The sequence below is a fragment of the Dromiciops gliroides genome, chromosome 3, assembly GCF_019393635.1.
Source record: "Dromiciops gliroides isolate mDroGli1 chromosome 3, mDroGli1.pri, whole genome shotgun sequence".
Lineage (NCBI taxonomy): Eukaryota > Metazoa > Chordata > Mammalia > Microbiotheria > Microbiotheriidae > Dromiciops > Dromiciops gliroides.
The window spans coordinates 214,848,677-214,876,208 of NC_057863.1; the positions used below are offsets into that span (position 1 = coordinate 214,848,677).

The 27,532-nt window shown below is 36.7% G+C and overlaps 1 protein-coding gene across 2 annotated transcripts in view; it reads right to left on the bottom strand.

Moving 5' to 3' along the window:
• Positions 1 to 27,532, bottom strand: part of PPEF1 (protein phosphatase with EF-hand domain 1) — a 151,802-nt gene that overhangs the window by 106,582 nt on the left and 17,688 nt on the right. For both annotated transcript variants that reach the window (XM_043996780.1, XM_043996781.1), the window contains exons 3-4: positions 11,936 to 12,063; positions 6,835 to 6,892 (exon numbers count right to left, since the gene is read on the bottom strand). In XM_043996780.1, coding sequence (XP_043852715.1) covers positions 6,835 to 6,892; positions 11,936 to 12,063 — 186 coding nt within the window. The remainder of the gene's footprint in view (positions 1 to 6,834; positions 6,893 to 11,935; positions 12,064 to 27,532) is intronic.

Sequence of the window (27,532 nt, forward strand, 5' to 3'; positions counted from 1 at the left end):
TTCTTTAAGCATCATATAATCTGCATAATGTGATAGTTTTGTTTCTTTTCTTCCTGTGCTTATTCCTTCAGTTTTTTCTTATCAGTTAACATTTCTAGAACTATATCAAATAGTAATGGTGACAATGAACATCTTTTCTTTATTCCCGATATTACTGGAAAGAACTTTAGCTTATTTCAATTACATATAATACTGACTCTGAGTTTTAGATATATACTACTTATCATTTTAGGAAAAAGTTCATTAATTTCTATTTTTCTACTGTTGTAGCATAAATGAGTTTTGTATTTTGTCAAAACCTTTTTCTGCATATATTGATATAATCATATGATTTTGTAGTTGTTATTAATATGGTCAATTATGTTCATAGCTTTACTAAATATTTAACCAACTCTTCATTCCTGGTATAAATCTTATCTGGATATAGTGTGTAATCTTTGTGATGTTGCTATAGCCTCTTTGTTAACATTTTATTTAAATGTTTTGCATCAATATTCATTAGGGATATTGGTCTATGTTTTTTTTCTCTGTTTTACTCTTTCTGTCAGGTGTGAAGACCATATTTGCTAGATAGTGGGTCATAAAATTAACAAGAATAAGGATTGAGATAAGACCATCAGATTCACCAATCAAGAGATTATTGATATCTTTGGAGAAAGTGCTTTCAGTTGAATGATGAGGTTCAAGCCAGATTGAAAGAAGTGAAAAAGTAAAGAGACAAAACAAAGACATACATTTTTTTTCTAGTAGTCTGGCCTTGGAAGAGAAATATATAGCTTGAATGCACAGGGGATAGTAGGAGCAAGTGAGGGTTTCTTGGTTTTTGTTGGGTTTTTGGTTCTTTTAGGATAGGAAGATCTGGGCATATTTGTAAGCAGCAGGGGAGGAATAAGGGAGAGATTGAATATTAGAGAGGAAGAAGGAAAAAGAGAAGGGGGTGGGAGGATAATTGTGAGAGCAATCTGCAAAAGACAAGAGAAGATGCAATCAAGGGTATTAGTGGAGGGGTTAACATTGATGAAGAGACCTTTCATCAGAGACTAGGTTAAAGGAGAAGAAAATAGGAGATAGGGGGTGCTGAGATGTAGAGAAGGGGAGAAGAGGGAACTAAGGAAGTGACCTTTCTTTTCTCAGTAAAGCCAAAGATAAGGTCCTAAAAAGTTGAGGAAAGTGAATTGAATGGGAGATCTAGGGAGAGCTAATGCTTTTGAATAGTAACTGTAGAGACTTGATAATCAATTAGAGAAGGGAAAAAAAAAAAGGTCGCCTTGCTTGCAGTGAGACATAGCTGATATTAGGTAATTTAAACTTGTAGTAGAACATATCTACAGGTTATATGATTACCTCTAGTGCATTCAAATAATATGAATGGGAGAAGAGGTAGATGGTAAGAATAATCCAGGGTTGAAGATGGACAAACCACAAGCAATGATAGGACAAGAGCAAGAAATAAAAGAGTAGGGGATAGTGTGATGCTGAATTGGATAAATATAGGGTCAAGAGGGGCAGTTAGGTGGTGCAGTGGTTAAAGCAAAAGCCCTGGATTCAGGAGAACCAGAGTTCAAATCCAGCCTCAGACACTTGACACTTACTAGCTGCATGACCCTGGACAAGTTGCTTAACCCTCATTGCCCTGCAAATAAATAATTTTTTTTTAATATAGGGTCAAGATTAGGAAGATAGGAAAGTGAAGCCAGAGCAGCTTGGGAAGGTATGGGAGAAGGAGAGACACACAGTGAGGATAGAGGTTAGATCTAGGAGGAATGAGGAACAGAGAATGATAGGAAATAATGATTGGGTAAAGGAATATCAGAAATCTTGGTCATGGAAGTAAAATTCTGTGGGTAGTGTGGGAATTAGGGATATGACCAATTTCCTGAGATGCTAAGGGAGAATAAAGGAGTAGGTCATGGGAGTTGAGACAGATGAGAAACTGGGAGGTTAGGGTGCCTGAGGAAACATTAACACTTATGTTGAAATTCCTTAGAATAAAGGCAGGAGTTGGGATAGAGACGAAGACCGAGAGGCTGGTACCAAACTCCTTAACAAGGAAGGATAAGGATCTGATAGGCAATTGTTACCAGGATCTGGAGTGGGAAGAACTATGCATATGAGCACAAGATAGAAAAAGAATTGTTATATTAGAACTCCAATATTTTCTGAGAGCAATGATAAGTTTTTCAGTACAGAACAATCCACACTCCCTAGCTTGACATTCCTTGTGACAAATGGCACACATTTTTAAGAAATGTTTGGCTGAGATGATAAGTATTAAAGTTGACCTTTGGAAAATAGGGTATAAATTGATCTATAAAAACATAAAATTTGATGTATTAGCTCCAACCAAGACTCTGGCCCATCCAACCAATCTAATTCATCTGGATAGTTCCATAATACCCAGTAATAAACAGAAAACAATTTTGAGAATATAGTTTTAATTAGGCTAGTGTTGTTAATCAAGCATACTTTCCATGTAAAGCTAATAAATAAATAAGAAAAAAATAATTCATGATCTCCTGAATACCCCCCCTTCTCTAGATTTTCATGGAAGTCATTATGCACAGTGACTACAGCAACATAAATGAAGGTAAATTGAAAGGATAAAATACAATAACCAATATTGGCTCTAGATGACTAATGTTGAAATACGTCTCTTTGCTCTTTATTGGGAGGGGGTCAATTACAGAACAAATTTACATTCTGTCAGTCATGGTGGCTGCATGGGATGGTTTTGCTCTAATATTATTTTATTGTTGCGTTTGCAAAAGAAGATAGTATAGAGGCGTTAGTGGTTAGTGATTAATGCATAAAAAACACATCAATGAAACATTTAGTTTTTTAAAAGATAATAGAAAACATTGTTGAAACAAAGTCTAACTGCATTATAGAAGTTACCAACTCAAAGGAAAAAATTATATTGACATCAATGGGAAAACATAGAAATGGTCAAAAATTTGCCCAGAAACTTTATGTAGAGAGCATGGTCTATAGTCCTTATTTCAATTCTGAAAAATGGTAGTATCTGATCAATAATAATGTGAGAAAGAAGAAAATCTTAATTATTGTGTAATTGTCTAGAAACTATAAGAAGTCAGATATTGCCTAACTTCTAAGATATGATAGATGACCTTAAGATTTTCTCAAAAGATCATTGATATTTTTAGTATAGTTTAGGTGATTAAGAAAGTTTCAGTTTGGGGGCAGCTAGGTGGCACAGTGGATAAAGCACTGGCCTTGGATTCAGGAGTACCTGAGTTCAAATTCAGTCTCAGACACTTGACACTTAACTAGCTGTGTGACCCTGGGCAAGTCACTTAACCCTCATGGCCCTGCAAAATTTTTTTTAATAAAAAATTTCAGTTTCATTCTATATACTTGACAGTGGTAATTGAAAGATTATGAATTATCAGTTGAATAGGCCCCAAGAAATTGATGGGTAATTGATAGATAATATAGACACATTTCTCCATTATTAGATTTCCTTTTAGAAGTCACTTTGCTGAAGATCAGGAAGATAAATTGATTGTCTGCAGAGATCTACAACAGAGTGAGAAGTTTTTTCCCCTTCTCTCTCCATCAAATTTGGTCTCAGGAACTATTCACTATTAAGAAGCCTTCCATGGATCATTAAACACTGTAGCCTATTTAAGAAAGTTGCAGGGAGGTTTCAAATTATTATCATTAAAACATTAACCTTCCCACCAGTCTTTGGTAGGGCTTTTATCTGGTATATGAGGATGTCATAAAATACCATAGGCATTCTGAATGAAGTAAACAATGGGAAGTCAGATAAAAAAGTAATGTGCTGTTATGCCTGGAAACTGCCTCCTAGAAAATGCATTTAGATTCTCAGTGGTTTATAGCTACACATTCTTAGAGAATGATGAAGATTGGCTGGTATAGTGGATATGGTGTCAGTCTTTAAGTCTATTTGTAAAATGGAATTTTACAAAAATTCTATTCCCATATATTCCCAGACATTAATCATATATATTTACCCTGGGCAAGTCAATTAACCTCTTTTTATCTCAGCTATCTGATCAGTATATATCCCATTGTGATCAAATGAAATCCTACAAACCTTTTTTACAGCCTGGACTATTTTGCCTAAAATTCTCCTGATTGGTAGAGAGAATGGTGACAGTAACCCTACATAGATGGGGGAAGGGTAGTATTGTTATAAGAGCTTTAGAAGGAGAATAATTCATTCTTTCTTTGAAAGATCCACATGTAATTCCAGATTTCTTTTGGAAAAAAACCCAGGAAGAAAAAAGACTTTGAGAAATGGCAGACATGTAGAGTAAATCTGTAGGTCTCTCTCAAAAAAGGAATGAAGAATGTCTCTCCTCTCTGTATCTCTGGCACCAGAACTGCCCCTCAAGTTGTCATACATGGTTACATCATCATTCTCTCCATCCTTTAGGAGAGTCATTAGCACAATGTTCCAGGCTAGAAACCTGAATTACATGTAAAATGTCAGCTAGGTGGCTTAGTGGAAAGAGCAGTGGACCTAGAGTCAGGAAGACTTGCATGCAGTCAAACCCAACCTCAGACATTGACTAGCTGTATGACCCTGGGCAAGTCATTTAACTTCTGTTTTCCTCAATTTCTTCATCTGTAAATTAGGGGTAACCAAAGCACCCACCTCCCAGGGTTATTTTGCAAATCAAATAAGATAGTATTTGTAAAGATATTTGCAAACATTAAAACAATATATAAATACTACCTATAATCATCATCATCATTATTAAATAGGGACAGTACTAGCATCTGTCTCACAGGGTTGTTATGATGATCAAATGAGATCATATAAACCTCTAAACCTAAAGGTGCTATATAAATGTTAGCCATTTTGATTATTAATAATCTTCGTCAATGGTCTGCCATTACCTTAGAATTACAAAAGCACCCATAGGAAAAACAGAGAGACAAAAATGTTATGATTATAACATTCACCTGAAAAAGACTGTTTCTCCACATTGTGTCATGTGTTGTATTTCAAGATATTGTGACTTCTGGATTCTAACTGTTTGTTGGTTAGCTGCTTATGGCCCTGACTTTTTATGACATGATAGCTACTGCCTTCTTTACCAGTCAATCCCTTGCTGCCCATCAGTGTCATCAACATGATCAGAAGTTGTTCCTCAAAAAGTCACATCATAGGGGGCAGCTAGGCGGCACAGTGGATAAAGCACCAGCCCCGGATTCAGGAGGACCTGAGTTCAAATCCGGCCTCAGACACTTGACACTTACTAGCTGTGTGACCCTAGGCAAATCACTTAACCCTCATTGCCCCGCAAAAAAAAAAAAAGTCACATCATAACATTATTGTCTGTAGGAAGTAAAGTAGTTTAGGAGAGGCGGTGTGGTAGAGTGGAAAGAGCATTAAGCTTAGAGTCAGAAGAAATTCGGGTTTGGATTCTAGGTTCTGACATCTGCTAGTTATGTAGGCTGGTGAGTTATAAAGATATGCAACCCCAGACCAGCCATTTAAGTTCTACACTTGAATCCTCTCATTTATAAAATAAGAATAAGGATATTGACACTAGTTACCTACCAGGGCTGTTGTAGGGGAACTATTTTGTAAACCTTAAATTGCTGTGTAAAAGATAAGCTATTATTATAACATCATGATCATTTTCACTTTGAAAAGTGAAAAATTCAATAATTCAATAATTATATATTGTTTTAATGTTTGCAAAGATCTTTACAAATACTATCTTATTTGATTTGCAAAATAACCCTGGGAGGTGGGTGCTATGGTTACCCCCAATAGCACAAAAGTTAACCAATTAGACTGATTGCTTTCACTGAAGGCATCACATATTTATCATGTAAATACAACTTGTATCATCTCTTTACTTTCTTAGCATTTCTATATGTGCAGAATTTTTTAAATAATAGGTATTCCTAATGAATCTATAATAATAACCTGGTTCTCTTTGATTTCCTCTCCCTAGACAGCTAAAAGATATGGTGGGAAGAGAGCTGGAGCTGGAATCAGAAGGCCTGAGTTCAAATCCCACTACAGACATTTTCTGTGTGATCCTGACCCTAGGCAAGTCACTTAACCAATGTCTAGTTTGGTTTCTTTATCTCCAAAATAGGGATAATAGTAGCACCTACCTCCCATTATTGTTCTGAGGATAAAATGAGATAACATATGTAAAGCACTTTGCAAACCTTAGAGTGCTATATGAATGGTAGTAGCATAAGTAGAAGTAGAAGCAGAAACAGAAGCAGAAGCAGAAGCAGAAGCAGAGGCAAAAGTAGAGGTAGAGGAGCAGCTAGATGGCACAGTGGATGGAGCACCGGCCCTGGAGTCAGGAGTACCTGAGTTCAAATCCGGCCTCAGACACTTGGCACTTACTAGCTGTGTGACCCTGGGCAAGTCACTTAACCCCAATTGCCTCACTAAAAAAAAAAAACAAAAAAAAAAACGTAGAGGTAGAGGTAGAGGTAGAGGTGGTGTTGGTGGTGGTGGTAGTGGTGGTAGTGGTAGTTGTGTTATCCAAGGGTTCAAAAATATTTGTTACTTGGGGCAGCTAGGTGGTACAGTGCATAGAGCACTGGCCCTGGATTCAGGAGGACCTGAGTTCAAATCCGGCCTCAAACACTTAACACTTATTAGCTGTGTGACCCTGGGCAAGTCACTTAACCCCAATTGCCTAGCCAAAAAAAAAAAAAAAAATATATATATATATATATATATATATATATATATATATTTGTTACTCTTCATTTTAGTCTCTCGGTTATTCTTTCCAGTCCTTTATTTTACCAACTTATCTTTCAAAGTAATTTCTTAATTTAATTTTCAACTTATCTTCCTACCTGAACTCTCCTTGGCTTTTGCATAGTTCTCCAGCATGAAGGTGAAGAAGTTGGCTAGCTGAAAAAAAAGAAAGAAAAAGAAGAAAATGTCAATCAAGTCACAAAATACTAAAATCACAAACATCTTCATTTGGGTCTTTTTTTCTGATAAAAGTATTTTATTTTTTCCAGTTACATGTAAAGATAGTTTTTAACATTTGTTTAGATACAATTTCCAATTTCAAATTTTTCTCCCTCCCTCCCCTCCGTCCCCTCTCCCCTAGACAGCAGGTAATCAGACATAGGTTTTATACACACACACACACACACACACACACACACACACACATATATATATATATATAATAACATTAAACACATTTCTGCGTTAGTCATGTTATAAGAGAAGAATCAGAACAATAAGGAAAAACCTCAAAATAGAAAAACAACAGCCCCCAAAACAAAAGAAATAGTATTATTCAATCAGCATCCATACTCCACAGTTCTTTTTTTTTTTTTTCTGAATTTGGAGATCTCCTTCCATCATGAGTCCCCTGGAACTCTCCTGTACCATTGCCATTTGGGTCTTTTTATATACTTTTACCTTGTGGGCAACAAAAGGTGTAGAAGGGGGAAGATGAATAGTTTATTCCATGCCAGCCTTCTTTAAAGACACAGAAGTTTCTCCATTCTAAGTCAGCTGCTGATAAGATTTCAATTTTTTTCAAAGTACCATGCTAAATGCTATGGGGAATGCAAAGTTCAGAAAGAACAGTTTTCCTGTCCTCAAAGATCTTACAATCTATCAGAACTATATCAGAGGGGCAGCTAGGTGGTGCAGTGGATAAAGTACCGGCCCTGGATTCAGGAGGACCCGAGTTCAAATTTGGCCTCAGACACTTGACACTTACTAGATGTGTGACCTTGGGCAAGTCACTTAACCCCAATTGCCTCACCATAGATGATAGATAGATAGATAGATAGATAGATAGATAGATAGATAGATAGATAGATAGATAGATAGATAGATAGATAGATAGATGAATGAGTGAGTAAATGAATTAATAAATAAATAAAACTATAACAGAACAACCAAATACTCCTCCCCATACCACTACATCTACCATTAAAAGGATGTTATAACACTATGGCAGTCTGGAAGGATTTTGTTGTTGTTTCGTCATTTTTAGTTGTCTGGTTCTTTGTGACTCTTTTGGGAGATTTTCTTGGCAAAAATTCTGGAGTGGCTTGCCATTTTCTTCTCCAGCTCATTTTATAGAGGAGTAAACTGAGGCAAACAGGGTAAAGTACCCAGGGTCATACAGCTAGAAAGTATCTGGAAGAATACCTGTTTACTAAGAGGTTCAAAAAGTAAAAAGGAAGGTTTTTCAAGGATGGGCATCCTGTCACAGCAATGTACATTGATGAATTAAGAATTATTTACAATATTAATTGGTATATTATTAAATATATAAAGTCCAAGTTCTATAAACAAATATTAATGGACACATTATTAAATGTAGAAAGTCCAATTTCCATAAATAAATATCAGTGGATATATTATTAAAATACAGGTGTTCCAACTTCTATAAACAAATATTTGTGGATATGCTATTAAAGATAGAAAGGCCAACTTCTTTAAACAAACAAATATTCATCAAGTGTCATGTAGAGAATACTGAGCTACATAAATTCTAGCTATTATTATTAGAATATTAGAAAATAGATTGGTACTAGATTATGAAGGCCCTTGAATGCCAAGCTAAGGGGGCTAAACTGTTCCATGGGCAATAGGGAATCAAGTGAAGGTCTTTGAGCACCATCAGGCTCGTGCTCATGTCTGTACATAAATAACATTAATCTTGAAGCTACATCAAAGAAAGCTTGGAGAGGAGAGAGAGTGGAGGTGGAAAAACAAGCTCAGAGGCTATTATAATAAAGGCAGCTTATTATATTGTAATATTCTGGGCAGATGATAATGATGCTCTTTACTAAAATGGCAGCAGGAGGAATGGAAAGAGGAGGACTGGTTTCAGAGACTGAAGTTATAATTGACAGAATAAGTAACTGAATGTGAGACGTGGAGAGTGAAAATTTTAAAAATAACACAAAGATATTTAACTTGGTTGATTAAGGGGAATAGTAGTACCACTGACAAAAATAGAAGCCAGAAGGAAGAGTGAATCTGGGGGAGATGGAAGGAGGGGTGCCATCTCTCACAAAGTAGACATTTAATCAATGTTTGTTGAATTAAATTGAATTATGCACCGATCTGATCATCACTCCTCTATTGAAAAACCTTAAATTGTTTTTTATTGACTATTAAAGTTAAAACTCCTTGGCTTAACATCCAAGTCTTTTCATTGCCTGGTACAACTCTTCTTCTTTTTTTTTTTTTTCACATTACACTTCCCAACTCTGCTATAGCCAAACTGTACCATTTGCTGTCCCCCTAACTATACTGCCTAACTTTTGATTTTGCTTTTTCTTATGCCTGATAAACACATCATATCACATTCCACTATTAAAAATGTACTAGGTTAGGGGCAGCTAGGTGGCTCAGTGGATAGAGCACTGGCCCTGGAGTCAGGAGTACCTGAGTTCAAATCCGGCCTCAGACACTTAACATTCACTAGCTGTGTGACCCTGGGCAAGTCACTTAACCCCAATTGCCTCACTTAAAAAAAGAAAAAATGTACTAGGTTAGTTAAGTCCCACACAGAAATCCCTGTTCGGATGTCCTCCACCCCACTATTATTCTTTTGTTTTGTTTTGTTTTTGTTTTGCAGGGCAATGAGGGTTAAGTGACTTGCCCAGGGTCTACTTATTCTGTCAATTATAACTTCAGTCTCTGAAACCAGTCCTCCTCTTTCCAAGGCCAGTGTTTTATCCACTGTGCCACCTTTTCTTTTTTTTAAGTGAGGCAATTGGGGTTAAGTGATTTGCCCAGGGTCACACAGCTAGTAAGTGTTAAGTGTCTGAGGCCGGACTTGAACTCACGTACTCCTGACTCCTGACTCCAGGGCCAGCGCTCTATCCGCTGTGCCACCTAGCTGCCCCACCACTATTATTCTTACAAAACACTGCACTGCCCCTACAAACTGCCATTTTGTCTTATAGCTTTTGTGTATATTTTAATTATCCAAACTAGATGTAGAATGCCACGATCTCCATGTCTCCCCAAGGTCTAGCACAAGCTATGTGCACATGACATTCACTTATTGAGGTTAATATTGAAAGGCTGAGGACAAAACTTTGGGGAACAACATGAGATCACATATATAGAGCTTGAAAGGTCCTCAGAGATCATCTACTCCAACCCCTGTTTTTACTGATGAGTAAACTGAGTCACAAATTAAGTGATGGCTATTGTCACATAAGCCTTAAGAGGCTAGGAAGAGAGAGAGAAGCCAACAAATCAGAGGAGTGTTCTGGGAGATAGAAATGGACTCTCCTGAAGATGACAGAGTGAGTGGAAGCAGGACAGCCCATAGCTCTCACAATTGCTTCAGGAAGCATGGAAAAAAAAATACCATCAGACCAAGTAAACATCAAAAAATATATATTAGGGACATTTTTCCAGCCCAGGTCCACACAAAAAGACACCAGAAGACTTTAGGTGCAGGGAAGGAATCCAGAAATAAAATGCAAACCCCACAGCATAGCTTTTGGAAGTGTTTCATTTTGGGAACCAGCAACCAAAACATAGAGCCCAGTATATACTGAAGGGCAAGGAAATGGAATCTGGGACTAGGTCTAGGCAAGGGTTCCTGAATCCTACAGCCAGATAACTCTGATGTCAAACCAGGGTTTCATCCTAAAGAGCAATAATCAGATTAACCTTGGATCAGACCACCTTGACAAGTTAGTACTTGAAAAATATAGCACCTCATCACCCGGCACCCAGATAATATAAATCAATACCAAGCAAAACCCAATCATCCCTTCCAGAAGTGCACAGAGCCTGGTCCCAACACAAAAATCTCAATTTACGACGTAAAAATGGAAAATGAGTAAATATAAGAAAATGCCAATAATAAAGAAATAAAATGGAGTGAAGGATGCCTAAGATATAACCTCAGAAGAAGAGAAAGAGAGAAAGTAAACTCTTTGAGGGAACTATTTCCATTGTTGTCCTTGAATACTTCATACCAAGTATAGTATTGCTGCACAAAGTAAAAATTTAATAAATGCTTGTTGAATTATTGCAATATTTCAGACAAAAAGTAATAGGGGTCAAAATTTAAATGGTGGCTGTGTGTGAAAATGACAGATATGAAAGATGTTGTAGAAGTAGGAGTAGCAAGATGGTTAGCTATGGGAGGAGGGCTAAACAACAAGGAAGAGTCAAGTAGGACGATCTCTACAAATCAGAAATTAAGCAAGGATTAATTAAGTATTGTGTGCCTAGCACTACATTAGTAAGAAAACAGAGGCATTATTTCCACTTCTCTGTTGGGTAACTCTCCCCTAAATCCTAATTTATAAGAAAAATGGTTTTGAAAAATGATTTTGATTTCTGACAATCTTTCTGGTTCAATAAACATAATAGGGGCTTAGACTAAGCACCTAAGTTCTAAGACCAACTCTGCTACTAACTAAGCAACATTGGCTAAGTAATCACAATTCTCTGAGCTTTCGTTTTCTCATTTAAAGAAAAATAGTTTTAATAATAATCCATTCAACTCTTCAATTCCATGATTCTGTGAACTCCAAGAATTAAGTATGATCCTCCTCCTAAACTATCCACTTAATTCACTCCTTAATTGATTCTGAGATAGTCACAGGAAAAATGTGGTTTAATATCTAACCATTAGAGTTGCCCATCAGTAGCTGAGGTTCAGCCTGAATATAAATTATTTAGCCACCTGACAAAAGCATTGAAGGGAGTTCTTTTCCAGTTCACCTCAGTTTAAAATGAAAATTTTTCTGACCTATATATTTCATTTCATATTCCCTTCTCTACTACCTAGCACACAGGGTCTGACATGCAAAAGGTGCTTAATAAATATGTTTATTGACTGATTCTTTTTTTTTTTTAGACGATAGGTGGTGAGGAAGCATTTGCAAAGGAAGATTAAAAAAAAACCTAGTTAAAAATTAATTAGATAAAAGTACAGACCTGCATTTGATCTTGTTCTTCTGCATACTCAATGTTCTCAAAGATGTTCAGGGCCTGGCGCCTCCTTAATTCTAACCGAGCCTTGTAACAACGGTACCAGTTCTGAATGAGCACAGCTGCTTTCATTGCTACCAATGGACAAAAACAACAAAGACCCAGAGAGTTAGAGCATCATGACAATAGAAGCAGATGCTATAGAAAAAAAAATGATTATTTCATTTAGAATCCTAAAACGATGAGAACAAAAATGTTTATCACATTGTGTGTCCTTTTTTTTTTTGTATTTTTTAAAAACATTGTTAATTCCCAATTATTTGGAGGATCACTATTAAATTGGTAGATTATCCCCATTTCCTGAATTCCTCATTTCTGTTATTTATCCACTTTTTATTTAGTCATCCCATTGCTTATGAGTGCCAATTCCAGTAATAAGAGGAAAGAATTCAATCAGTTTTGTTGTTTATCAGCAGGTATTACAGAAATTTGAAATAATGGGGTATAAAAACCAATGGATTTTATTTATTCATGCTTATTCTCATGGAAAAGTTGAGAGAGAGCTCTAATAACATAATTTTGAAATAAGTTTTGTAATGGCTCTATCCAGTTCCCAAGGGAACTGTACTATAGTGTACCAAACAATACCCTAGTAGCTTGAGTTAATATACCTCCCTGAGAGACTTATTTAATACTAGAAAGGCACGTGATGCCTACCATTTCGTTAAAACTTTCAGAAGTCCCTATGAGATAAACATAAGGTCTGAATCATTGTTTCTCTTATCCAGAAACTACAACATCAGATAACTGAGTAACACAAAGCAAATGATTAATCTGATACTAGAATACAATTGTTCAGTATTCTTTTCATTCTATTGATATTAATGGTCTACTCTTAACTGGGAGGACCATCCTTTGTGACTAGCGGCTATAAAATATATACTGGGTTTGTTGTAACTTCCACTCAAGCAGAAGCCTGATGACCACATTTTGAGGAGAATTTCTGCTGGAGTATGAGTTGGACAGAATGATTTCAGAAGATTCCAATTTATGATTTTATGATTCAATTTCAGTTCAATTCAATTCAACAAGGAAGGTCTTTGCTACTTTAGATTCATTCAACACTAGGGCATAGTCCACTGTAGAAGGCGGACTCTCAAGAGAGTTCTTGCTTTACTTAAATGCTCATTATGCAAATTTGACAATACATAAAGAATTCTGAAAGAAATCCACATTCCAGAAAACCCAACCATGCCCCTGCTCCTCGATCTGTGATATACATCAACACCACACACCATTACCACTACCCCCCCCCAAAAAGAAAACTTTTTTTAAAAACCCTGCAAGTGAAAGCAGAAGAACAGCCACTAATACCAGATAGGGGCTTGGCTTGAGAACTTTGCCCTGTTCCACCCACCCACCCAGGTGTCCACCACGTGTGCTATCTTCCCTCTGAGCTCCAGTGCCCCATATCTGTCTTCTGCCCCACATGTCATCTGTCCTCTCTTGTCATGTCATGTCATGTCAGGCCTCTCCATGTCTGCTCCTTCTTCCTCTTGGTTCAGATAGACCCCCACATGGCTAGTCTCAAGTTCCTCCTACTGCTCTCACTTCCCTGTCACTGACCCCCTTGAACTGTGTGCCAGCTCCTTTCCTCCATTGGCCTGGACACTCCTTCCTGACTCCTTCCGTCCCTCCTTTCCCCACACCCATGGGCAAACTCCCATTATGTAAAAATCCCTTTACAAAAGGGTCCACTTATGTAAAATATGTGTGTATGAGCACCCTTGTTGAGAGAAGTTCTGCTCGGATATGGGCTGGATATGTTCTATATAGAAATTCCTTCATCAAGGTTCTGACTGAGTGGTAATGACAGCAAACCCACTAGATGCCAAGGCAGCCCTTTCCAGTTTGCTTTACCTCTAATTATTAAGAAGTTTTCTCATTCTTTCAAACCTAAATTTCCTCTATGCCTTGTCCACTGAATTTTTAAAAATTCTACCCTAAAAAGCATTCTACATGAAAGCCTTTAAAATACTTGAATTCAGCTATCATGTCCCCATTAAATCTTCCCCAGAGTAGGTAAAAATTCTCATTTTCTTCAACTACTAATTTCACATGTTCTCCCGGCTTCTCTTCATCCTGAGACCTTTTTCTGAACACAGCTAACATTTCAATATCCTTCCTAAGCTATGGCTCTAAGAATTAAATGCAATACTTCACAGGTGGTCTAACAAGGGAAAATGACTATTACCTCTCTTGTTATGCACTCAATGTCTCTCCTAATGTGATGTAAGTCAACATTAGATTTGGGGATGATGTTGCACTGTTGGTTTGTATTGAGCTTATAGTCCACTAGAAAACTGTTGCTTAGCCACACTTCCTTCCCTCTTACCCCTTGTAAAGCAGACTTTTTTAACCCAAATGTAGTGGCTTCATATTTATCTCTATTAAATTTCATCTTGTTACAATAGGGTAATCATTCTAGCCCATTAAGATGTTTTTGGATCTTGGCTGTCATGGAACTTGTTAGCTACCCCTCACAACTCTGCATCATCAGCAGGTTTGATAAGTGTTCCATCCAAGTTATTGACAAAAATATTAACTAGCACAGTGCCTATAATAAATCATCGGGACATTTCACTAGAAACCTGCTTCTAAGTTAATCAATCCAGCAAGCTTCTAATCCTATTGGTCAATTGAAATTACTCTCTTAAAAGTCATCAATGATCTTTTAATTGACACTATGATGATTAAAAACATGAGAGACATAGCTTCTGAGTAATTTAATCATTTTATTAATATGTCCATCTGGATATGAATAAAAGGAGGTCTATCAGCATCTCTTTCAGACCAAAGACCCCTTCCTTGCTGTCGGGTCTCAGTTCATATGCCCTTCCCACTGTAGGAGGTCTATCACATAGCAATCAAATCTAATTGGCTAACATCATTCAAATCTAATTGGTTGAGATGATTAGAGGTGGGTTATATTAAAATTAGATCCAGGTATGACATTAGAGAAAGAATGTAAGACACCCACCCACACACACACACACACACACACACACACACACACCTAAAATACTTTTCTACCTAGTTATGGTTTAATCTCATCAGTAATGTCCTTGGACTATCTTTACAAAAGGATCTGTCTCTACCCAAGTTTCTTTGTAAGCTTGGGGTTGGGTTGGGTTGGGTTTGACCCAGATGAGGTTTGATGGAATCTCTCAAGGAGAGCTTGCCTTCAAAAAGAAGGGGAGATCTCTGGGTTCTCCAAGATATTGAGACCAGTTAGACATGATTGAGGTCATGTAGCCATGTAAGTATATGCCCATGAATTCTCCACTCAGGACAGCACAGGCCATAGAGAAAAAGTTCCAAAGCTAAGGGGATGAAGTCCAAAGGGCATGATCTCTGGAGGTTCAGGGGTACCGAAAGTTCTTCTGCAGGACAGATGGCAAAAAGAAAGCCATAATATTTCTCCAAGATGTCATTTTAAGGTGGTTAGTAACATTTTATATTCAAAGGCTTAAATTCAGAATGGATCAACATTTGAAAAGGAATAGATTCTCTAATTCTAATTTTTAAAATATCAATAATAGTGTGATTAGGGCAGCTAGGGGGCTCAGTGGATAGACTGTCTGGACTAAAGTCAGGAAGACCCATGTTCATGAGTTCAAATCTGGTCTCAGACACTTACTAGCTGTGTGACCCTGAGCATGTCACTTAACCCCATTTGCCTCAGTTACCACATCTGTAAAATGAGCTGGAGAAGGAAATGGCAAACCACTCCAGGATCTTTACCAAGAAAACCCCAAATGGAATCACAAAAAGTCAAACATGACTAAAACAACTGAACTAAGTGTGATCACCTAAGTCATCATTTCACTTCCAACAGGGCCTAGATATTAGGAAATATGTCTGAGACTAAGATTGAAGGACTTGGCTTCTAAATGTGAGAATTCCACAAAGTTCTATCTTTGGTCTTTTCTTTCCCCTAGTGTCTTTGCTGCCCTTTGGCACTCCTTATCACCTCTATGGGGATGGTTGCCAAATTTTTATTTCTAGGCTTTTTTAACTGCTTACTGATCATTTCCAACCTGGGTATCCCACAAAACCTCAAAACTATGTCTAAAACTGAACTTATCTTTCCTAAAATAAACAAAATCCTGCACCTCCTCCAGATTTCTGAATTTCTGAGATTTCAAGCCCCTGAGCTATGTCTTCACCATCGCTCAACTTCACTACCAATATAACACTAAGTCCTGTCGATTCTACCTCTGCAAAAGATCATAAATCATTTCAAAAAAATTCATCCATCATACACATGCTCCCTGTCAAAACTGTAGTCCAGCTTCCATTGCCCCTTGTTGACTTATGTCAATTTCCTCTCAACTGGTCTCCCTGCCTCAAGTATCACCTACATCTAAGTGATTCTGTACACTTCTGCCAAAGTAATCTTTCTTTCATTTATTTCACTACTGCTTCTTTTCCTCTTCTCTCCCATCTCTTTCCTAACCCTTTTAAGCAAGGAATTCAAAATTCTTCCTCCCTCCAACCTCTTATTTTTATACCTTTCATTTACTGTGTCCTTTTCTTAAAAAAATCCATCACTTTGTTCTTTTCATTATTTTTCTTCCTTTCTAGTCTATTCTAAAATTTTATCTTCTGATTCATGTACTAGGGCCTTACTTGTTCTTTTTTTATTCTCTCTGTTCCTTATGGAGCAAAGCTCTCTCTTTTACCCAATTTCTATGTTTCTGCCTTTGTAAATCTTGCCCCATGCTTTTTTTTTATGCTCTGCCTCATTATTTGATATATCAATTGAAGAGAGAAATAATGTTAGATTGAAGTTCTGCCCAGCAGGAGTTACCCAATTTCCCAGATTCCCTTCCCCTGTCCTCTATGTGGTCAGTCTCCATTGCCAAGGTCATGTCATCCCACCCTTGCCCCTCTGCCTGCCCTACTACTCAACCATTCTGGTACTGCCTGCCCCTAGAAACTCATGGATCTCTTCTAGGAAAGAACAGGGAGATACAACAATCTCTTAGAAAAGGCAGACTTGGGGCAGCTAGATGGCGCAGTGGATAGAGCACCGGCCCTGGAGTCAGGAGTGCCTGAGTTCAGATCCGGCCTCAGACACTTAACACTTACTAGCTGTGTGACCCTAGGCAAGTCACTTAACCCCAATTGCCTCACTAAAAAAAAATAATAATAATAAAATTTTTAAAAAAGAAAAGAAAAGGCAGCCTCCCAATGCACACTTTCCCACATTAAACCCGTCACAAAGTTCCCATTCATTTCCTCTATAGTGAATTTTAGAGTCGAAAGGGACTTTGGCAGGTATTTGGTCTAACCCATACTCAAAAGTAATTCACATTGTAACATATCCAAAACTGATTATCTAGCCTCTTCCTCTTAAACACCTCCAGTGAGGGAGATTTGGCAACTCCTGAGGTGGCCCATTTTACTTCCAGTCAGCTCTTTGTTAGAAAGCATTTTTTCCTGGCATCAAGTCTAAATTTCCACCTATTGCTCCTGGTTCTGCCCTCTAAGGACAAAACTAAACAAGCCTAATCATGCTTCCACAGAAACACCCCAAGTATACATGTCCCCCCTGAGTATTCTCTTATTCAGGCTAAGCATCCACGGTGCCTTCAGTCAGTCCTCATAAACCATGAACTCAAGGTTTTTGACCAACCCTGTTGTCCTCCTCTGTATTCTCACCAGCTTATCAATGCCCTGCTTAAACTGTGACATCCTGGTCAGAATACTAAGGGATATCATCTCCTTATTCTTAAAAATTATACCTTTTTTAATACAACATAAAATCGCATTACTTTTTTTAGTTAAAACATAATATTGTTTATTCATAAAGAGCTCACAATCCACTAAACACCCCCACCCCCACCCCAAGCTTTTTCAAACTGTTCTCCATGGGCATGTATAAAGATGGACAGGAACTACTTGGTGCATGTTCTACATTCTCCCACATTGTTATCTAGCCATTCTTCCTTCATCCTACACTTGTAAAGGTTTTTTGAACTCTGATGTAAGATTTTGAAGTTATCCCTTTGGAATTTCAGTATACTAGATTAATTTCATAGTCAATATATTTTGATTCCTGGCTCTACCATCCATTGTTTGAGCTCTCTCTTCCCTCTTTCTTTGCCTCATCTTCAAATGTGATGACATCTATTCTTTTATCCAAGTCATTGATATAAAGGTTAAACAGTATATTCCAAGAACATACCTGGGGCTTCCTACAATATACCTCGGGTTAAGCTAACATTAAGTCATTAACAATATATTCCTTGAGTCCAGTCATTCAATCAGTTCCAAGTGTAACTAACTAATCGTACTATCGTTTAGTCCATATCTCTCCATCTTTTTCACAAGAATAATAATCTGAAATAATTGAACAATTACTTTCTTAAATTCTATATAAGCCAAATCTACAGTCTACCCTTGATCTACTAGTTTGGTATCTCTGTCAAAAAAAAAAAATGAGGAGGGGGAATAAGGTGAATCTGGCATGACCTAATCTTATAAAAAATATACTGTTGGATTCTGGTTTTTAATCCATTCTGCTCTTCACTTCAGTTTTATGGGTGACTTCATTCCATTCACATTCACAGTTCTGATTAATAACTAATTATTTCCCTCCATGTTATTTTCCCCTGCTTACCTTTCTCTCTGTCTCTGACTCTGTACCTTTACCTTGTCCCTCTTCAAGTCTGTTTTGCTTCTAATAACTACCTCTCTTAATCTGCCCTCCCTTCTATTACCTCCACCCCCTCCCTCCTCTTATACCCCTCCCTTCCTACTTCCCTGTAGAATAAAATAGATTTCTGTTTCCAAATGGGTGGGGATGTTATTCCCTCTTTGAGTCAATTCCAATGAGAGTAAGTTTCAAATACCACCCTCAACTTCCCCTCCACTGTGAATGCTCTTCCTTTTGTACCTCTTTTACGTGAGATAATTTTCACCATTCTACCTCTCCCCCCTTCTCCCTTCTCCCAGCGCATCCCTCTTTCTCACTCCTAAATTTTTTTTTAATCGATCCCATCAAAATAAACACTCCCATACCCTCTGTCTGTGTATACTCCTTAGGAGTTCTTAGGGCATTGCAAGAGGGTCCTGCATCCAGTGCCATCACAGAGTCCCCTATAATGTCCTTCTGACCAGTTGTCAGGGACAAGGTTAAGGTACAGAGACTGTGGACTGAGAGCTCCCAACGCTGCTTCTGTTGCAGTCCCTCCAAAACCTGCTGCTGGCTTGCCAAGACATGGCCTGCATTGAACTATGCTCCAGGCCCAACCATCAGGGTGGGACAGACCTCCTAAATTGTCTTGGGCTGAAAAATTGTTTCACCTGATCTTTTGTTGGTTCTGTTGCTCCTGAGTATGATTTGAGGCATTATTTTAAACATCCCCGTGGAGGGGGATATGGGAGAGTTCAGGTGAGTCTTTACTCCACCATCCTGACTTCTCTGGCATGACCTATTCCTGATGAAATCATTAAGCATCTTTGTAACCGTTGCTTCCTTTTCTATATGTTCACTAATTACCTCTTTAATTATCTATCTAGAATTTTCCTGGGAATCAAAATCAAGCTTACTGGCCTCTGTTTTGCAGACTGCTCCTCCCTCCCCACTCCCCACCCCCTCCCTCCCTCTCCCTCTCTCTCTCTCTCTCTCCCTCTCAACTGGTATGATATTGTCCCTTTTCCTATTTTCCAGAACCTCTCTCATTTTTCCAAATCTTCCAAATATCATTCATCATCATGTCTGCATCTCTTTCATTACCAGAAGATGTAACTGATCTAGATCAGCTGAAATCACCAAGGCTAACATTGTGTTTTCTTACTAACTCCTTATTTATCTAGGGCATCAATTTCCTCTTCACCATTTTTGTTCTGTTACATGCAGTGCAAAGTTCATATCATTTGGCTGAAGAAATGAAAACAATTAAGGATCAACCAGATCTGCTTTCTCACTGTTGTTAAATATCTTAGTGTTATCCATCCCAAGTAGTTCTCCTGTCCTTTCTATAAGGTGGGAGGGGAAAGAAGGCTGATTCTTTTAAAATGATTTAAGAAATCAATAACCCCTTAGCAAACTAAATTCCCAAAAAGGGGAGCAGTAGAGAAAAATCATATTAATAAAATGAAAAACTAATAGAGAAAAAAACAAATGAATAATTTTATGCCCCAAAAACCAGAATTTAAAAGAAAATTGAGACTGACCTAGAAAACAAAAAACAAAAACCCTCAAATTAACAGAACATGAAATAGAATTCTTAAACCATCAAATCAAAGAAAAAAATTAAACAAACCATTAAGGAACTCGGGGGGGAGGGCGGGAATAGGAGGGCTGGGGGAGTCACTGGTTGAGAAAGATTTATAGGTGAATACTAGCAATTATTAAAGCAGTAATTAATAACTATGTTACATACATTACTTCAAATACTAACAAAGAAACACTTCCAATTTTGTGGAGAAAAATATATTTCTAATACTTAATCCAATGATCAATAAAGAAAAAAACCCCACAATTTTAGAACACTATTACTAATGCATATTGATTCAATATTTTAAAATAAATTTAAGGAGAAAAACTACTGCAATAGACCCACATAAAAAATAGACTTGGGGGTCAGCTAGGTGGCACAGTGGATAAAGCAACAGCCTTGGATTCAGGAAGACCGGAGTTCAAATCTGGCCTCAGACACTTGACACTTACTAGCTATGTGACCTTGGGCAAGTCATTTAACCCTCCCTGCCCTGCCAAAAAAACAAACAGACAAAAAAATAGACTTGGTCACCATGACCAGGTGTGTTTATATGAGGTATATAAGGTTTCAACATTAGGAAAACAATTAACATAATTAATCATATTAAAAACAAAACCACCAAGGTTCATATGATTTTGTCAATAGATATGGAAAAAGGTTTTGACACAATATAACACTCAGTCAAACATTATAAGTCATTGGCATAAATGAGCATTTTAAAATAATATAGCAAGCATATGTCTAAAACCAAAAACTAGCTTAAAAATTCTATTTAAATGTAAATCTCATTTATAAAGCAATGGACCATTCCAGTTACCATATAAATACCTTTTATAGAAGATCCCACATAAATCATGAGCCTGAATTATATCAATAATCCCAAAGGAAGTCTCAGAATAGATCTATGCAATATCAAAACAATTGGTCCAGTTAGTACCAAAAGAAGCAAAAAACAGTTAAGCCAGTGACTTGATTTCGTATAGATAAAAGAAAAATAAATTGGTTGAATTTTTTGCTATCAACTGTTTGTTCTATAGAACTGTGTTCTGTGGGTTCAGGCTGAGATTTTATGCTACTAAGCAAAAAGTAAACCACTTAAAATGTCATTCAGTCAGTACCGTGTTTCAGGAACTGTGCTAAGCACTGAGGATATGAAGAAAGACAAAGAGCCCCTATCCTCAAGGGAAGTACAATATTAAAGTGCTTAACTTTCTTGACTTTAAGCGTTCCCATGATTTTATTAGTAACCTCATTTTCACTTTTGGGTTGGCAACCACACACATTCTTGGCTATGTGCACTAGAAAAAAAGGGAGAGACCAATGCACAAGTTTGTGGAGCAGCTGGTATCTGGCTAGGCGCTTCGCTGGTCTTATTCAGCTTATCTAGCTTATTCACCCTTATTGTTGTAAAGAGCTCCCCATGCAATTGTTGCATATTTTCATTGTTTGCCTTTAAAACTCAAGTTTTTTGTTGCAATTATGCCCCCAAAGGGTAGTGTGAGTCCTTTGGGCACTAAGATGATGTCAAGATCTCACCAGTCTTGGCATCTTCCAACAGCAACTAAAGTCCCAGCAACCTCTCCCTTAGAGAGATTTACAGCAGTATAATACACAGTATAACACCATCATCCTACCATCTGACACAGTGGAAGGTAAAATTCAGGTTAAAAATATTTTAAAAAATTTTATTTGCTGTACAGTATGTTACTGTAGATTTCATGTATTATGAAAAGTGAATATTGTCTGAAATCAATGTTTTTTTTTTATTGCAATGTTAGCCCAAAAGATCTCAAAAATTCTAGGAAAATACCAAGGAGAAAAAATGTTTTGCATGTTACCAATTTTATTTTGTGTGCTGCATTTCACGGATTATTTCATGGTTACTGTGTTAGAAAAGTACATATTATTAGAATTAATGTTTTGTTATAAAGAGTTGTATGCAGAAAAGTATATTTTATCCAATCTCTAGCAAAAGAAAGGAAAAGGTCAGCCCCTGCTTTCACGATCTAGATGGTAGTGAGGGGGTTGAGGCAGGGTGGGAGAAAACATGCAAACAGCTACATAGAAACAAGTTACATATAGGACAAATACAAGATAATCAACAGAGGAATGGTACTAAAGGTAATTAGGAAGAGGGGTTTTAGCTGGGACTGTACTCCAAAGAAATCAAAGAAAGAGGAAAAGATATTATATATATATATATATATATATATATATACACACACACATATATGTATATCAGTTCTTTTTGTGGTGGCAAAGAATTAAAAATTAAAAGGGTACTCATCAATTAAGGAATGGATAAATAAACTGAGGCCCAGTTTTGATAGTAATTTTATGTGTAAATATAAAGGTAATCAGGAAGAGGGGTTTTAGCTGGGACTGTACTCCAAAGAAATCAAAGAAAGAGGAAAAGATATTTTATTTTATATACATATATATATATATATATATATCAGTTCTTTTTGTGGTGGCAAAGAATTAAAAATTAAAAAGGTACTCATCAATTAAGGAATGGATAAATAAACTGAGAGCCAGTTTTGATAGTAATTTTATGTATAAATATAGCAGATGTAATTTAAGTGAAATATAACCAACATTTTACCCAATATAAGTCAACAATATGATATATTTGTTTAAAAAATAGAGAATATTAATAGAATTATGAAGGAAGTAGACTAAATGATCCATAAAGTTCTTTTCAACAAAACAAAACTTAAAAAAAACAACAACTGGGCAGCTAGGTGGTGCAGTGGATAGAGCTCTGGCCCTGGATTCAGGAGGACCTGAGTTCAAATCCAGCCTCACACCCTTGATACTTACTAGATGTGTGACCCTGGGCAAGTCACTTAATCCCAATTGCCTCACTAAAAAAAAAAGCTAAAAACTTCAATTTAGCATTCTACGATATTATGATGTCGATGACAACTATATTTCTTCCAAAGCCTAAAATCATTTGGATTTAACTTGAGATGAATTAACCCCACAGAAACTAAAGGAAAGAAAATCACTCATCTTGTATGAAGAAAATTATTGAAAAATTACTTCATTGGGGGCAGCTAGGTGGTGCAGTGGATAGAGCACCACTGGCCCTGGAGTCAGGAGGACCTGAGTTCAAATCTGGCCTCAGATGCTTGACACTAGCTGTGTGACCCTGGGCAAGTCACTTAACCCTCATTGCCCAGCAAAAAAAAAAAAAAGAATTGCAATGGGAAAGATCCCCTAATTTCAAAGGCAGATTGTTCATTAAAACTGATTCCAAATTTATGCCACTAAAACTTGAAAATGTTTGCTACAACTCAGGTGAAGTATTAAAAATAATTTAGTTAAGGTAAGAATCGGAAAAATAACAGAGTTGCTTCAGGTTAAGGCATTGGGTACCCATCTGAGGCAGTCTGGGATCATCTATTAGTGACATGCTGCATGGACGTTACTGGGTGTGTTTTACTACATCAGAATAAAGCTTCAACCTCAAAAATAATCATATCAGAAAATAGAACTTCATAGCGTTCTAGAGGCAGCTGAGTGGCACAATAGATAGAGTGCTGGACATATAATTAAGAAGACCTAGGGTTCACATGCAGCCTCAGACTCTTATCAACTCCGGGCAACTCACCTAACCTCTGTGCACCTCAGCTTCCTCAAAATAGGGATAATAAATAGCACCTACCTCCCAGGTTGTTGTGAGGATCAAATGAGATATTTGTAAGGGGCTTAGCACACTGCCTGACACATAGTAGGTGCTATAGTAATCCTTATTTCTTTCCTTCCTTTCTCTCTGGGCCTCAGTTTCTTCATCTGTCAAATAAGGGGGAAAGTTCATATGATCTCTAATGTCTCCGAAACCTAAATCTACCTCTCTACTTTTTATCTGTGACCCCCAGGTCAAATTGGAATAACTCTCAATCTTTCTCCAAGAAAACCCTTCAAATAGTTGAAGACTGCTATCTTGTCCTCAGGGCATCTAGGTGGTACAGTAGATAGAGTTCTGGGCTTACAGTAAGGAAGACTCATCTTCCTGAATTCAAATATGGCCCTAGACACTAACTGTGTGACTCTGGGCAAGTTACTTAACTCTGTTTACCTCAATTTCCTCATCTGTAAAATGAGCTGCAGAAGGAAATGGCAAACCACTCCAGTATCTTTGCCAAGAAAATCCCAAATGGGGTCACAGAGTCAGATACAACTGAAAAACAATTCAACAACAATAATCTTGTCTTCCCTGTATATCATCTTATATTTACTCACAAAATTGGAAGTTCTTTCCAATCTGATATTTTGTGAAATTTACTCTTCATTCATTATACCTAACACCACAAGGACACAAGGAATGTTTTCATTACTGCCAGACATTGAAGGCAAGAGATAAGAAGAAGATGGTATCTGAAAATGAGATGTGAATTTCTGGATGCCAGCCTAAAATACAGAAAGACAAGTTCTTCATCAAGGGTAGTTTACACCCAAGAAAGCCTCAAAAGAATATCTCTTCCTTATAGCTTAGAAATCTAATTTAAAAGATTAAATTAAATTAAAATTTTAAATTAAAAATTAAACATAGTGACTATGATATAAAAATAAAAGGCATCAATAAATATTTTCAAAGAGCTTTAGAGCAAAAAAATGGAGAAAGGAGGAAAAACTACTTATGTTTATATAACCTTGGGTATCTCTCCAACACAGAGAAACTGTGCCTTGGAAAATGAAGCTTTATGGGCCAAAAGGAAATGGCTTGGCTTGCTAGGTTCTCAAAAGAAGAGAGAAAGTGAATTGAAGAGTTTCTTCAAGCTGGGAGCCTGGGAATGAGTGCCAATTTTGCAAATCAAGCAACTTAATTTTCAACTTCTATTTGGGTCGGGGATGGAGTTAGTAAAATATGGGTGAAAGACAGATGGAAAAGGAGGCTAGCAGTGCCACTTCTGCCTGTCAGGACCTAGAGGGGAGATATGACTAAAGTAATAATAATAACAATAATAACTAACATTTTTATAGTACCTACTATGTTCTAGGCATTGTGCTGAGCGTTTTACAATTATCATCTCATTTGATCTTCACAACAGCCCTAGGAGGTAGGTGCTATCATTATCTCCATTTTACAGATGAAAAAACTGAGAAAGGCAGAGGTTAAGTGACTCGCCCAAGGTCATACCGCCAGTAAGTATCTGAGTCCAAACTGGAACTCGGGTCTTCTTCACTCATTTTTCTCTGGGAGATTTAATAAAGGATGGTGACGTACTATTCTTCCTTCCCTTCCTCCTCCTTCCAACTCATGGCCATTTCCCCTGCCCAAGTAGGCAAATATTTACTCCAAAATGCTCCTGTTAAAGTTTGTTTACACTTTCTGTTTTAATTAGCGCTACTGACTCTGTAGGAGAGAGAGAAAGAAAGAAACTTAAGTCCTAGGTCTAAATGGACAGTTTGAGTGTCCTGAGAAAAAGGAGAGTAAATCTTATTGACATTCATTTTTGAGATACTTTGCATAAATGTCCCAAAGCAGGCTGGCTAAATGCTGCATCTGGATTTTTTTCTCCTTAGATAATATTGAGCCAGTTTTTCATTGCTGTCAATGTGGATGTTGGAATCATCAGTAATATTAACTTTCCCCATTGTTCACATCCATGCATATTCAAAAAGACCTTGTGTCTTTTGGGGAAGAACCCAGGGCAGTAACTACAGAGTGGCTTCTTCCTGGTAAAAAGAGAATAGAAGGAGCTAGACTAGAGTGGTGATGCACATTTCAAGGGCAGAGAAGTCAGAAGAGAGAAGAATCGCTCCCTCTCCTGTAGCAGTTCAATAGATTAACTTTTATGTTTCAGCTTCAAACAAACAATCAATCCTCACAGACACCTGACTATATGCATAAACCAATCTAGGTAAAATAGTGTCCTACCCATCTGATCTCTTCTCAGTTTCCTTTGCTCAATTTCCTTTTTTTCTCTATGTCATACCCACACTAGGTATCCCTTAAGACCTCTGACCTAGGCCCTCTTTTCTTTTATCTCTATACTCTCACTTAGTCAGCTCCCCTTGGTTAAAGTATCACTATGAAGATGAGGCTCCAGTCCATATAACTACTCCTTGGCTTTCTCCTGAACTCCCGTCCCTCATCACCTCTCATTCATCTTTTCTTTTTTGCTATAGCTAGTATTTCTAAAACTATATAAAAATAATAATGATAACAATGTACATCCTTGCTTTACTCCTGATCTTATAGGAAAGATTTGAGTGTTTTTGCATGACAAATGATGCTAACTCTTTGTTTTAGATAGATATTATTTGTCATAATAAAGAAAATTCAATTTATTCTTATTCTTTCTGGTATTTTTAAACATAAAATCATGTATTTTGTAAAAAAAAAACTTTCTGCTTTTTTAGTCATTTTAATAATTTTTGTTATTAATAGAATATATTATGTTCAAACTTTTACTTATATTAAAGCAAACTTGCATTCCTGGTATAAATTCACCCTGATCATAGGGTAGAATCTTTTTCCTATGTTTCTGTAGACATTTTGCTAATATTTTATTTAATAATTTTACATTGATATTCATTAGAGATATTAGTTGATAGTTTTCTTTCTTTGCTTTTTCTCTCCCTGATTATGTGTCAGGAACAGATTTATCTCATAGAAAGAGTTTGGTAAGATGTCATCTTTCCCTGTTTTCATTTTTTAAAACTATTTGGAAAAAAATTAGAGTTAATTATTCTTTGAATGTTTGATAGAATTCAATTACAAATTTCTTTGGTTCTGGGGTTTTATCCCCTTTGGAAATTCATTTATGGCTCATTAATTTCTCCAAAATGAGTCATCTAAAATTTTCTATCATAACAAACTGGGAATTTTATATTTTTATATTTCATTATTTCCTCTTCATTTGTTTTTTATATTGGCAATTTGGTTTTCCTCTCTTTCTAAAATCAGAGTAGCTAAAGAACTATTATGTTAGCTTTTTTCTACCAAAAAAACCTCCTAGTTTTAGTTATCAATTCAATACATTGTGTTCTGTTGCAAAATCTTTTTTTTTAATTTTTAGAATTTCTCTTTTTGTATCCAATTGAGGTTAGTTTTGTAGCTTTTTTAATTATAATTTTCTAGTTCTAGATTAATGTATTGGCCATGCTTTCTGATGATGAAAGTTTTTAAAGATACACATTTTCCCCTAATGTCTACTTTTGCTGCATCTCAAGGGTTTTGGTATATTGTCTCTTCACGGCCATTTTCTATGATTAAATTTATCCTATTGTTTCTATGATTTGCTTTTTGACCCACACTTTGTTTAGTATTAACATTTCCGCTTTTCTGTATTTGTTT